Source organism: Pituophis catenifer, unplaced genomic scaffold, assembly GCF_029215685.1.
Source record: "Pituophis catenifer annectens isolate HBS135680 unplaced genomic scaffold, rPitCat1.0.hap2 SCAF_7, whole genome shotgun sequence".
NCBI lineage: Eukaryota > Metazoa > Chordata > Lepidosauria > Squamata > Colubridae > Pituophis > Pituophis catenifer.
In genome coordinates this window covers 45,041,271-45,055,457 of record NW_027256887.1, presented here as the reverse complement: position 1 = coordinate 45,055,457, position 14,187 = coordinate 45,041,271, and the positions used below count along the sequence as shown (strand labels likewise).

The following is a 14,187-nucleotide window of genomic DNA, read 5'->3' as shown; positions in this document are numbered from 1 at the left end:
TACAATTAAAAGCAATAATTAAAATATTTAATAAGTAGAAGTCTGGCAAAAAGAAAATATGCCTTTACCATTTTCCTAAATAAACATACCTTAGTAGAAAAACATCCCATAATCTGGGAGCCACAGAAGAGGCTTTTTCCCAAGAACCCACCAGTCAGACTTAGGTATGGCAGGCAGCTTCTGAAGTAACTGGGCAGTTTGCAGACAATCTCAGGGGTTGATCAAATGTTGTACCCTTGCACCAGACAGAAACTTGTCCTGACTCCATGATTCCATACATTTCATCACCTGGACAGATCTAATCAGTCCTAGAAAGCAAGTTCAGTCTCAATGGATGTATTTATTTTGGTGGGTGTTGTAATAAAGGCAGGTTTGTAGAAACCAAAAGAGAAGAATTTCACAAAACTCTTTAAGAAGTTTTAAGTAGCTATATGTCAGCTATAAAATTAAGAACCTTTTTTCCCTTCTCCTCTCCTGATATTCCTTTCTACTTCAACATTGGTTTTAATGAATCATTTTCATATCTTGTAAAAAACAAGTTTGACTTTTGTGAGGCTCCATTATTTTAATCCAACATTGTCCATTATTCTTGTTAAATAGTGATCTCTCTATAATTATTTATGCCTAATCAGAATTATGAATGAATTTTTTTTGAGAACTTACTTAAGAAACGCTTAGGTTTTACCCTAAGTATGACAAACTGTAGGGTTAATCGTTAAGTGTTGTAACATGTATTAAAATATACATGGTCTACTTTGACTAATTATTCAAAAATGCTATAATTACCATACAAGCAAGCACATATCATTGAAAGGAAGCAATTCATTATTCTAATGGATGGAAAACAATATGATATCCTATGAGCCCTGCCTTGTAAAAATTATTATCTAAAGAAAATGCAGCTTTGTTTCAGAATTATATACAATTATAGTACATACTGAATTATGTAATTCCGTTAATTTCAGTTTTCCTCAATACATAAAAATCTGTATATTCTTAAAATATCTCTTATGTACAACTTTTGAACATTGCCTATACTCACATTCTGATTTCAAAAATCTGTCTTTCCTAACAAGTGCCTTTTCAAGGGATTTTGTTTCATTTTGTAAACATCTTATAATATTGTAAACCATTTCAGAACATGAAACCATTACTAAAAGAAGCAGTATGTAAATACACCTTCCTGGAGCTGAGATAATTTTTTTATTTTTATTTTTTCCCACCAGTTTTTCATTGGACTACTGATGATTCTGCTTCTCCAAATTGTAGCAGGCATTTTAGGAGCAGTATATAAATCTCAGGTATTTCATTCTTCTAATCTTATTAATTTATGTAATAATTAAATTACATAGGCTGATTGTATCATCTGTTCATTTGCAGATTGAAGGTGCCCTAAACCAGACTCTCGAGAAACAAATTGACGCATTGAAAATTGCTTCAACTAATGATAAGGATATTCTGGAAGGTTTCCACAAACTTGAGATAAAGGCAAATTAAGTTCATTAATATTTACTACTATTTTTACTCCACTTGTTCCAACATCTTAAAATCAAACTATGTTTGAAAACCATTGTCATCTCCAATTTCACAATAGCAAATATAGGTCAAGCTTTAATAAATACAAATAATCTGTAAAAAAATGACTGACTCCTAGAAGCATTAATGATCTGAGAAAATGATGTGTGTATTTGGTATTCCAGGCAATGTTAGATAACTATAACCTACTAGAGCCTGTTTATGACACTGCTGACTTCTCAAGAATTCTGTTTTCAAGCTGCAGATTAGTGATTCTCAACATTGGCAACTTTGACATGTGGACTTCAACTTCCAGAATTCTGGGAGTTGAAGTCCACATGTCTTAAAGTTGTCAAGGCTGAGAAACACTGCTGTAGATTGTTACTTTTTTTTTTTAAAAAAAAATTGATTTATATGCCGCCCTTCTCCGGAGACTCAGGGCGGCTTACAATGCGCTAAGCAATAGCCTTCATACTTTTGTATATTTATACAAAGTCAGCTTATTGCCCCCACAAACTGGGTCCTCAATTTACCTACCTTAGAAAGGATGGAAGGCTGAGTCAACCTTGAGCCTTGGAGAGATTCGAACCAGCAGTAATTGCAGGCAGCTGTGTTAATGACAGGGTGCTCTAGACCACTGTGCTATCAAGGCTCCTACTTGATGTTTAGACATTAGCACGCAGCAATACATACAGTATCTATTATAGAACATTTCTGATTGTTAATTTTTGTTTTTAATTATCAGGAAAAAGAATAGCCATTTTAATTTGGTTTGAAGGTTGCATTGACATAGGGATGTGGGAAGAAGGGCAAGTGAAATTTCACTGACATCCATGCTAGCTTCTTACATTGGGATGCATGTACAGAAGAACTGGGTTTAAAGCATGACTATGGTGTTTAGCTGTACTTAGTAGATGCCGAGGGATGCCAACAATCCTATAGAGTTAGGCTTTTATATTTAATCTCTTTTCTTTTCCAGTCTTCTGACCAAAGAAGTATTGCCTGCATATTTTCATGCTGATTTTTCTAACTTTACAGGATAAAATATAATGTAAAATTTCTGTCTGTCTAACACTGTATTTTAAACAACTAATCTCAGTTTTCTGCAGAAGTGGCTATACATTCATCAAATTTCCCTTCTTTGTGTCAGTGAATGGTATATACCTCTTGCATGGCCCTTATATGGGAAGAATATTCAGCAAAGTTGATGGAAAACTGAAAAGACTGCAGTATAAGCTTTGCTGCTTATGAGTCAGAAGAATTAGTTTACCAAACTAAACTCTTCGTTATTGTTTTTCTTGTAGTACAAATGTTGTGGCTTGCTTAAGGGACAATCAGATTGGGGAAACAACCGTAATCCTTACCATGGATGTGAATGTGATCAGACAGACATAGGTACAAGTTATTGTGTTGGAAAACAGTATGAAAAGGTAAGAAAAAAATAGCATGAGTACATCAATGACTATTAGGTTTAGTGGCCATTTGTGGTCTCCAGATTCATATATCATGGAATCATTCTACGGAACAATGATGCAGGATGATTATCAGGCATTGATTGGATGTTTATACTTCTGCCCTATTCTTCATCTAGGAAGCATCCTAGTTAGTGGAAAGCTAATGAAAACAATAATTATTATACTTTGCATTTCTGTTACTACTTTGCTTGTTTGTTTGTTTGTTTGTTTGTTTTCTGATGTCTTCAAGTCAGTATTAATTTCTATCAACTACCTGGGCAGGTCTGTGGAGTTCTCTTGGCAAGATTTCAGAAGTATTTTTGTCAAGTTAAATGTCTAAGTTGTTCATACTCCAACCCCTCACAGTCCTGCAAAGGTTAACGTAACCACACACCCCATCACTCCCACAATCCCACCTTACCTCTAACTCCTCCCCCTGAGTATAAGAGGTCTCCCCACGAGGCCATCCAGCAGTTCCAGATGTGTACCTGTAAGAGAAGGACAAAAGGTCAGTTGCTATTACATGAATGGGCCTAGGATCAGCTTAGGCCTACAATAAAAGAGTTTCTAGAAGAAACTACTTTGTCTTGTGAGTTATTGGGCCAGATCCATCCCTTTCACAATATGGTAGCAGAGGATGGTTGCCCATAACTCTGAATAATGACTGAACGAGCTGTTTATTCTGAAAAGAAGAACAGAGTAAACACCAGAGCGTTTACCAGGCAAATGGCTGCACAACTGACACCCGGAGGTGCCATACCAAGAGCCACCCCAGCTGAAAGAGAGCAGGACATCGAGCCGGACTCACTACCCAGGGACGAGAGACAACAGGAAATAACAAGTGATCACAAAAGGGACGCACCGCTAGAGAGAGACGAACTCAGGCTATCCATACTAAAAATGATGGAAACACCTGCCAGCAACGAAGAGATCATTGCGAAACTCCAAAGCCTTCTAGGAAACCGTGGAGCAGCAATGGAAGCCCAGGAACAAGCACCAGAGACCACCACCCCGGTAAGAGAGGGGCTCTTTCAACCAGACACACCGGGCTGAACTCATTTTCGCGCCTTTTTCCCGGCAGCCATCTTTGAATGGCCAGCAACCAATGGGGAGCCTGGATTTAAATCCAATGGCGTGAACTAGCGAGAACCCCAAAAGGAATGAAGAATATTCCAAAAACAACAACGAAGAACAAACCCAAAACACCAGGAGCTCTCCTACCGAGCTCGAGATAGAAAAAGCTATCGAAACTCTAGCGGCAGCATTCGACTCCGCTTTCAAGCCTCCCGCACAAACTGCAAACCGCGAGGAGACTCCAGAGATGCAAAGGGCTAATGGGGAAATGACCACCGCCTGCAGCAGCCACCGATCAACAACGGGCACCACACCGACCCGCGACGAACCCCAGATGAGCCACACTACCTACCACCAGCACGAGACCAGAGAGAGGAAGACCAAGCCAGACACTCACCGATCCTGTGACCTCCACCAGGTTTCCATGCTCGTCCTGAGTCCAGCGTCCATGGATCGGAGCCCACTGATAGCATAGGTAACAACCTAACCGTGTATGAGGTTATGCAAAAGTTATATAGTTTATTCTACAGCCAGAGCAGAGCAACCACCACAAGAATATCCAGAGATTTTCATTCTGCCAGGCTCAGGCCAGTGGTCACCATGAGTGAGCATTTGTTAAGGCTCAATGCTACCAGGGCTGAATTGCTGCAGAGGGGGGAAGCAATAACCGAAGAGAGCATGATGAGCATAGTTATAAACTCATTGGATTCTAGCTGGGACAATTTTGTGACACAACTAGATAGCCTTAGTATAGAACATTTATCTTTAGACACACTCACCAATTGCTTAATTGCAGAAGATAACCTAAGGAGGGACCGCCATCTATCCAGGAGAGATCCTAGACCTGCCAGGAGGGTTGAATTCCAGGATAGGGCAAAGGGTACTCCAGAATGCTTTTCTTGTGGTTCTAGGAATCATTTAAAAAGGGATTGCCCCAGAAGCAATAGGGACAGGGGATACAATGATCGCAGGGGGAGACAATCACCAGACCGCAGACCCTTCAGGGAACGAGGGCATGGGTGGTCTCCCAACCCCAGGCGAAACAATGAGCGTAGGGACAATTCCAGGGATGGTAACCCAGGATCCAAGTACGGTTTCAGATATGGGAAACCAAAATCCAGACAAAAAATAAGCGAGAACATGTGGCTCTTAGACTCAGGAGCCACAAACCACATCACATGCAACCAGAGCAGTGCCAAGGTAATAGGGAAGGGAAGCGTACATATCCCAGGAATAGGAGAGATAGAGGGGGTGTTATATGTGCCAGAAATACCATATAATGTACTAGCCACCATAAGACTTATACAGGACACAGACAGCAAAGTAATGTTCAAAGAAGGCAGAGCTTACATATCCAGTCAAGGGAAAAAGGTTGGGGAGGTAACCATACATGATGGTCTACTCTACTTCACACCTATCGAGAGTAACGAAGGAAGTGTAAACACAAGCACTGCTAGTGATAGAAAAGGAAACACAGAAACAGAAAGGGTACACCAGAGGGCAACTAATTGTAAGTCACCAGACAAAAATGTGGTATCTATGGGAAAGCCTATCCATGATAATTGTGCCCATCTTCTTCATAGAAGACTAGGGCACATCAGTTTCCCAGTTGTTAAGAGAATGTTGGAATGTACCGAGGGTTTAAAAGTAAAGGACTGTGAGAATTACTTAGAGTGCTCCGTTTGCAAGTGCTCAAAAATTAAGGTCAAAGCAAGGCCAAAGAAATCAGTGCGGACTACTGACTCTACCTTCCAATTGGTACACATGGACCTGGTAGGGCCATTGAAGCCATCCATTAGGTATAGGAAGAGGTTTTTCCTAACCATTGTGGACGATTATAGTAGGTATGGTTATGTATATTCACTCAGACATAAAAATGAAGCATTTCAAAAATTCAAAGAATTCTACAAAAGGGTGGAGTTACAACATGACACCAAAATCAAACAAATAATGACTGACTGAGGCTCAGAGTTCATGGCCAGAGACTTTGCAAGGTGATTAAGAGAACAGGGCATAATACACTACACTTCTTCCCCATTTTCCCCTTTTCAAAATGGAGTCATAGAATAGAAAAACGGCGTGCTCCAAACAATGATGAGGTGTGTCCTAGAAGATGCAGGGATGGGCCAGTCATTCTGGTCAGAAGCATTACATTACTCAAACTATACACTGAACAGATTATGGTCTAGTTCAATTAATAAGACCCCATATGAGATGATGCATAAGAGGAAACCTAACTTAGCCCACCTGCATGTATTTGGTGCCCCGGCAGACGTTCATATCCCCAGACAATTAAGAAGGAAGGGAGAAAAGATATCCAAAAGATTAAGGTTCATGGGGTATGAACCTGGAACAAAAGATTTCAGGTTCGTAGATTCCAATAACAGATTTATTGTGTCTAGTTCCGCGGACTTTCATGAGCACTCCAACTGGTCAAGGCTACACTCCAATGAAATTTTCCCAAGTGGAGATACCCATTCACGTAAACAAAAGGATGAGGAACTGATCACTGAAAAGGCAAAGGAAAACAAAGCACACAAGCCTAAACACCATGAAATAAAGGCCAAAGAATGGAAGGAAGGACACCCCACCTTGAACTTAGACAGTTTCACTGACAAAGAGGCCAAGTGCATGCATGAAACAGACACACCACCTAGTAGACCAGTCAGAGAAAACAGAAACAGACTACCAAAGAGACTTGGGGACTATGTCATGTCTATACGAACAAATAATGCCACGCCCAATTCCTACGAAGAGATACTCAACCTTCCACAAGAAGAAAAAGAAAAGTGTGAACATGCTATGGAAAAGGAAAAAGAGCGTAAAAGACCTGCAAGTGTACTCGCCAGCCCGAGCACCAGAGAACAAAAAACCCATTGGGACCAAGTGGGTATACAAAATCAAAACACTAGAAAACAACGAAAAGCTGTACAAAGCAAGACTAGTAGCACAAGGCTTCGCCCAAAGGTATCCAGAGGATTACACAGACACCTACTCACTCACAGTCAGGGCTGAGAGCATCAAGAGCGCCCTAGTGATAGCCACCATCCTAGGATTAGAGGTGTTTCAATTCGATGTACAAACTGCATTCCTTCATGCAGAATTGGACAAAGAGATCTATGTCATGGCCGCACCAGGATATGATAAAGGAAAAGACAACACATGGCTTCTGAATAAAAGTTTATATGGACTCAAACAGTCAGGCAAAAGATGGTACGATTGTCTGGCCAAGGCTCTCAACTCTATGGGCTTCACCGCCACTTCAGCTGATAAATGCTTCTTCATAAAGAGAGAAAAAGAGTCATTTGAAGGCATCCTTGTCTACGTGGATGACATCTTATACATAGGGAAGCAAAAAACCAAATGTGACAAGTTTGCCACCGAGTTAAGGAATCATTTCTCATTAAAATCACTAGGAAAAATAGACAAATACCTAGGGGTTCAAGTGACCAAAACTGATAGAGGGTTCAGGCTCTCACAAAAGGAGAAAATCTCAGAACTTTTATCAAAATGTAATATGTCAGAGGCAAAACCCAGTGAAACCCCCATGCAGCCAGATTTTCTAAAAAATATGTACAATGAAGCTGAACCCTTCACTGACAACAAACTATACAGATCTACCATAGGGTCACTACTGTACATAGCTAATTGGACAAGACCAGACATTGCTCTAGCTGTCAACTTGCTATCCAGACATGTGAGCAAACCCACAACTTTCCATTGGGATGCCATAAAAAGGTTGCTCAGATACTTAAAATATAGTACTGACGCCCAATTATGCCTTGAACCAGACTTGTCCACAAAACCAAACCTATCTTGTTATGCGGACGCCGATTGGGCGGGGGATATCAAAAGTAGGAAAAACACCTCCGGATACGTACTTTTCCTCAACAACAGCCCAATACATTGGTACACTGGGAAACAAAAACTAGTAGCCACCTCCATCACCGAGGCAGAGTTCGTTTGCTTATCTAAAGCTGCAAATAACCTAATATGGTTCGATGACTTACTCAGCGATGTTTGGACCGAACCATCATACCCAATAACCATTCAGGAGGACAATAAAGCAGCCATTGAAATATCAAAAGCCGATGCCGTTGGCCAACGATCAAGTCACATCGATATTAAATATAAACATGTCAGGCAGTTCTCAGAGATCGGGTTCATTAAGACCATACACTGCGACACCGAAGAGCAAACAGCAGATATACTCACCAAACCTGTACCTCACAAACAACACGCATACCTCATGTCAAAATTATGTGTTTATCTGTAAATCATGTAACTCTGTGTATGCTAACGTATATATATATATATATATATAAATACCATGTAAATGCCATCAGTTAGACATTTAAAGGGGGTTTTGTCAAGTTAAATGTCTAACTTGTTCATACTCCAACCCCTCACAGTCCTGCAAGGGTTAACGTAACCACACACCCCATCATTTCCACAATCCCACCTTACCGCTAACTCCTCCCCCTGAGTATAAGAGGTCTCCCCACGATGCCATCCAGCAGTTCCAGATGTGTACCTGTAAGAGAAGGACAAAAGGTCAGTTGCTATTACATGAATGGGCCTAGGATCAGCTTAGGCCTACAATAAAAGAGTTTCTAGAAGAAACTACTTTGTCTTGTGAGTTATTGGGCCAGATCCATCCCTTTCACAGTTTTGCTATTGCTTCCTTCCTTGTGCTGAGAGAAAGTGATTGGCCTAAGGTCATCCAGATGTTTTCATCCCTAAGGCAGAACTAGAACTCATAATCTCATGGTTTCTAGCTCAGTGGTTTTAAATAGTGCTGTATTATGCCAAAATGGGTAAATATTTATTTTTTAGGATCCTTCCTTTAAGCACTGGGCCAAGATATTATGCAAATCATTTGTAGAGCCTGTTATGTGTTATGTGAGTTACTAATTCCAAAACTAATATAAGCTTGTAGCTTTTTAAACAGCAGATGCTTTTAAAAAAATGTTTCTAATGTTATATATCAGAGTCAGTTGATGAATAAGCAGTCATATAAATAAACACATGAATGAATACTTTAGTAAGTCAATTCTTTAATACTGACATGTCTTTTTTTCAGGTTTACACCAAACTTGGTGAAAGTTGAACTATTTTAATAAATAGCAGAGAGAGGTTGTGTTCTCTCTTGTGTAATATCCAAAGCATTTCTCTCAAATTTTTGGATATGCATGTTGCTCTTTTATATTCCAGAATAAGTACAAATACACCAAAGTCTTCCTTTATATAATGATGCACAATTTACTATCTAACAATGTATTGATAAAGCTTCTAAAACAATGCATGATGGATTGATGAAGGCTTGTGAAAATAATCACATTGAAAATAATTGAGAGACAAGTTAAAGTATTCATATACTTAATGGTTACCACAATTGGCAGTTCCCATCAAATTCTATAGGCCAACTTGTTTTTATGTATTTTTCACATTTCTTCCACATAAAATATGGAATTCATAGAAAATCCCAAGTGGTTCAGGCATTCACTAGCCTTAGTGCTTGGTTTTTTAAAGAGTTGTTTCATCTGATTGACTTTCTAAACCTGGATGAAACCAATTTTCAAAACTGTTTTGTTTCTTAAATGTTTCTATTGTAATACTTATAAAAAACAATTCAGATCTTATTTATTTATTCAATTTATTATCCACTTTTTCATTAGAATTATAAAAATCTCACAGCAGATCTTGGAAGTTTAAAGAAATGAAGATACGTTACTCATTTCTCCTTTGCCAGCAAAATACCAGCAAATTAATTAAAATAATTAATTTGATACCAGCAAAATTATTCTAAATTTGTAACATGGCTAATAGGTTAAAATAGCTGATGCGTGAGTAATTTATACCATTTTTGTCTTTGCCTTTCTTTCAGACTTGTGCAACTGCAATTATAGAAATGTTCAAGAAAAATATGGTTATAGTTATGGGGATAGCATTTGGATTGGCATTTATTGAGGTATACTAATAAAATCTTATTTCAATATGTTATGATATTGCAAGCTATCATTTCATTGTAGTACATCAAATTGTATGGTTGTGGTTCATCAAGTCTTGTTAAATGATAAGCATACCTCAACAGTATTGATAGTGACTTGATGAAGAATATTTCTGCATGTTCAGGAAAGGGCTGCTGCTAGGTTGCCACCTTCCATGTTCTGAATTCAAAAGTCCCGCCAATTTTTTTTGGGTGGTGGTGGTGGAGTCATTAGAAATTAGAACATAAAAGATTGGTCCCACTGAATAAATGGAGTCCTTTCTGTTGCATATTCCTACTTCTTATCCAGGTAAATAGGAAAATCCTGACTGTGAATTATATGAAAAATAGTTCAGAACTGAACAAAGTCCTGCTCAATAGAAGCCATGAGTGAGATCTCACTGGACTCTATAAGTCAGCCTCCTGAATTGTGTAGTTCAATAAATAGAAGAAACAAAAAAAAGAAGTTGTGTATTCTGATAGACTTCCTGTTGTGTAAACAGAGCTGATACAGAGATTGCAAATAACATATAAGGTAAACAGTGGAGTGAACCACTAAGTAAAATAATTTAAAAATGGTCAAAGACTTAAAGGGAGATATCCCTAAACGTTTCCCCTCTATTCAAAAACAAGCAGAGTGGATCAATGAGGAATCAAATAAACAAGACGGATCTGGGTGTCCTGGTGGATCACTGCTTAAGTATGAGTCAGTACTGTGCTGCAGCTGTCAAAAAAGCCAAAGCAGTCCTAGGCTGCATCAACAGAGGAATAGTATCAAAATCACAGGACGTTTTTGTTTGTTTTTTAGATTCCTCTTTAATATTCTTAAAACAATTGATACAATATTTTTGTAAGACCCCAAAACAGTGATTCAGGCAATATAAAATTAACAGCCTCCTCTAAAGACAGGTAGGAGACAATCATCCATGAATTGAGAGAAAACCTGTCTTGGACTGGATTAAACTACGCCATTTGTAGAACTAATAATAGTGCTGCCACCACTACCACCATATCACTGAATTATTGTTTCTGTATTGAATCTTTGTCTCAGGTTAATATACATGAATTTTAAATCAGTCATTGATTTTTCTATCCAAATTATGAGGTTTTTTAAGAAACTTAATTGTTGGTCAAGGTTTTTTGGGGAGGAGGGATGGAGCAATTGAGTCAATCTTGCATCCTGGAGATTCCTGGAAAAATTCCTAAATTTTTCTGATAATATTTCAGAAGTGATTTACCATTATTTCCTTTGTAGACTTAAAGAGAAAATGACTGACACAGCTAGCTTGGTACCCGAGGTTGGAACAAAAGTCATTGTCTCACCGTTTCTAGCTTGTTTTGTAAAAACCTTGTTTTACAAAAAACAAGAAAGAATAATGATAATGCTAACACAATTAAAGTGCAGTAAAAATAAGACTTTACATTTTAATGTGACCTCTGTAATCATGGAATTCTTGTGAGAAAATATTTTAATTCAAATATGAGAACCTGCTTTTTTCTGATTTGATTAATGCTGTGGTGGGTTTTGGATAAGGCCCAGGAGTTGGATGTTAATCCAGTTTGTTCAATAATAAGAATTTGAACTTGGAACTACAAAAATGAGGTGGGTTCGATAAGAACAAGGAGTGAAGTTCAAACAAACATAAAGGATTTTTTAAAAAGTGGAAAAGGAAACTTAACTTCATTTACTTTTCCAGATAGATTCTTAGTCTCTGATATCTTAATTTACAGAAAAAGATGTAAAACATACAGCTCGTTTAACAGTTAATAGTTAACAGTTAGCAGTTAACTGTTAACAGATAACAGTTGCTTGGATCTCTGAGCTTCCCATTGTAAATGTTTGGCAATTTATTACTATAGCGCGCTCTTTTGTAAGGGTAAAGTCTTCATTGGGTGAGGCAAAAATTTATATTGAGGAAGGCTATTTGTTCTTTTCCTCTTTGGTTTGCGTTTTTGTTTTAATCTCTGCTATTCAATAGAGATATCATATTTTCTGTCTCAAAATGAGAGTTGTTTTCAAGTGTAGTAGTTAGAGAAGGCATCAAAGGCTGATGGAAGGATTTACTTCTCCTACAGCTAATGTACACCAGCCATACTGTTCTATAACTAGTTCTTTTAGAGTGAATTCCAAATACCTTTATTTGTGGAACAGTGAAGCAGACTTGCCTTAATGACTGCCTCTTTTTATGTAGTGTTGTTTAGTGTTTGTTTCAACTATTGATTACAAAAATGTAGTCAGAGTTCTGAGTTTTTTTAGCTCTTCATAAACACGTGGTAGCTTCCAAGTGTTCATGAAGAGCTAGAAAAATAATCAATTTTAAAACTCCAGTGAAAAATTCCATTTGATAGTCAATTTCAATTTTACTTAAAGCAACACATATATGAATGTGCTCCAATTTCTACTTTAATTTGTTATAAACATTTTGTTAAATTGAAGTGACCAGTTATCTAGAACAGCAAATTCCCACATTTGTAATAACAGTTGCACAAGAATTCAAATTTCAAATATTGTGGCACCTTCAACACAAACTATTTTTAAAAACCCTTTTTATAATATTCCTCCCATGGTAATATACTCTGTGGATTTGAAGTAGTGAACATAATTCCATGAACATTTATGCAACAATACATTAGTTATTCAATTATGCAAGATAGTTGTTTTGCTATAATTTGTTATAGAAATGCAAGTAATTCATATCTTTATGAGTAAGGTTTCTAAGAATTCTAATGTTGACAGGAAGCAGTATGAAAAATCTTTTCAGCTTTCAAGAAATCTGATCTCTTTCCCACAAATATTGCAAAATAAAGCACAAGTAAGAATCTCACAACTTGTCTTCACCCGTTAAAACAATCCATCTTTCAGAATAAATTGAGGTTTCCTATGCTGCAATATACATGGGTTTCATTAAAATCCCACTATCTGAAAGTCGTATCTCTAAATGGTGTTGGATGCAATCTTTAACATAGCAGATCCATTAGTACATGCAAAATCCAAGAATTTTGCAAACAAAATGTTCTTGCTGTGTACTGAACTGTTACTGAAGTTGCCAAACAATGCATCTTAAACATCTTTCTTTCTTTTTCAGATTGTTGGCATGGTGTTTTCAATGACCCTTTACTGCCAGATCCAGAAAAAATGAAACCAAGGAAATGGTTTCTCAGCCAAATGAGAAAACTTTGTAGATTGAGGAATTGGATCTGTAGTTGGATTTTTTTTGAAGCACCACATACAATTTGTATTTGGGGTTTTGGTAATTTGTAACCTATTTGACTACTAAAAAAAACAAAACACCGCTCTATATTGTGCTGACCAAATACATTGTTTTCTACTCATCTGTTTTCTGAATTAAAGTTGATGCTTACTTAACCAATTTCAACTAAAAGTTATTTGTTTTATATATGTCCACACCCATATACCCCCCCCAAAAAAATTCTTGCTTCCCAACTGTGCATGCAGAGACTCATAGAATGTTTCCCCCTTAACACTGCTGAAATGCTGTGAAATAAAACCTTTGAACAAATTGATCTAATAGTTTGTCCAATCAGTCCAATGGACTTAGATTATCTACCGTATTTTTCGGAGTATAAGACGCACCGGCGTATAAGACGCACCTTAATTTTGGGGGAGGAAAACAAGAAAACAAGAATTCTACCTCTGCGTACCAGCATTTAAGGTGGTGGTGCTTTATGCCGCCCTCCTCCTCCTGCAAGCAAGAGGTGCTTCAGAGACTCGGCTGGGAAAGAGGGCGTCGATTACTGATAAGTTCTTTTCCAGAAAACTTATCAGGGTGCTCCTGCGATCTGCAGGGACTGCTTGCTTTCCCCCAAAGAGACCCCTCGCATGTTCTGGGGGGAGGGACAGAGCACAGCCTGAGGAACAAACCTCTTTGGGACAGTCTGGGGGGGGGGAATTTGCCCGGCAGCTTCAGGGAACAAGGCGGGCACCACGATTTGCAGCTGGTCACCCCTCTGGCCGCCCAGTAGGCAGGTTAGGGCACACAATGGTCGCAATGACTTCACTCCTCAGCAATGTGAGGAGCCGCCGCCTAAGCCCTCTCCGCGCCCAGGAGCCAAGCGAGCAGAACTGGAGCCCCTAAAGTGAAACGTTCCTCCTTGCCAGCCACCGCTGCCTGGATTCCCCAATACAATTCTCAG

The 14,187-nt window shown here is 38.4% G+C and overlaps 1 protein-coding gene across 3 annotated transcripts in view; it reads left to right on the top strand.

Annotated features, from left to right (window-relative positions):
- TSPAN8 (tetraspanin 8) overlaps window positions 1–13,504 on the top strand; it is an 80,146-nt gene extending 66,642 nt beyond the window's left edge. For all 3 annotated transcript variants that reach the window (XM_070947660.1, XM_070947661.1, XM_070947659.1), the window contains 5 exons: window positions 1,227–1,301; window positions 1,381–1,488; window positions 2,820–2,945; window positions 9,931–10,014; window positions 13,119–13,504. In XM_070947660.1, the coding sequence (XP_070803761.1) occupies window positions 1,227–1,301; window positions 1,381–1,488; window positions 2,820–2,945; window positions 9,931–10,014; window positions 13,119–13,172 (447 nt within the window). In that variant the 3' untranslated portion in view covers window positions 13,173–13,504. The remainder of the gene's footprint in view (window positions 1–1,226; window positions 1,302–1,380; window positions 1,489–2,819; window positions 2,946–9,930; window positions 10,015–13,118) is intronic.
- Window positions 13,505–14,187: the final 683 nt, after the last annotated feature.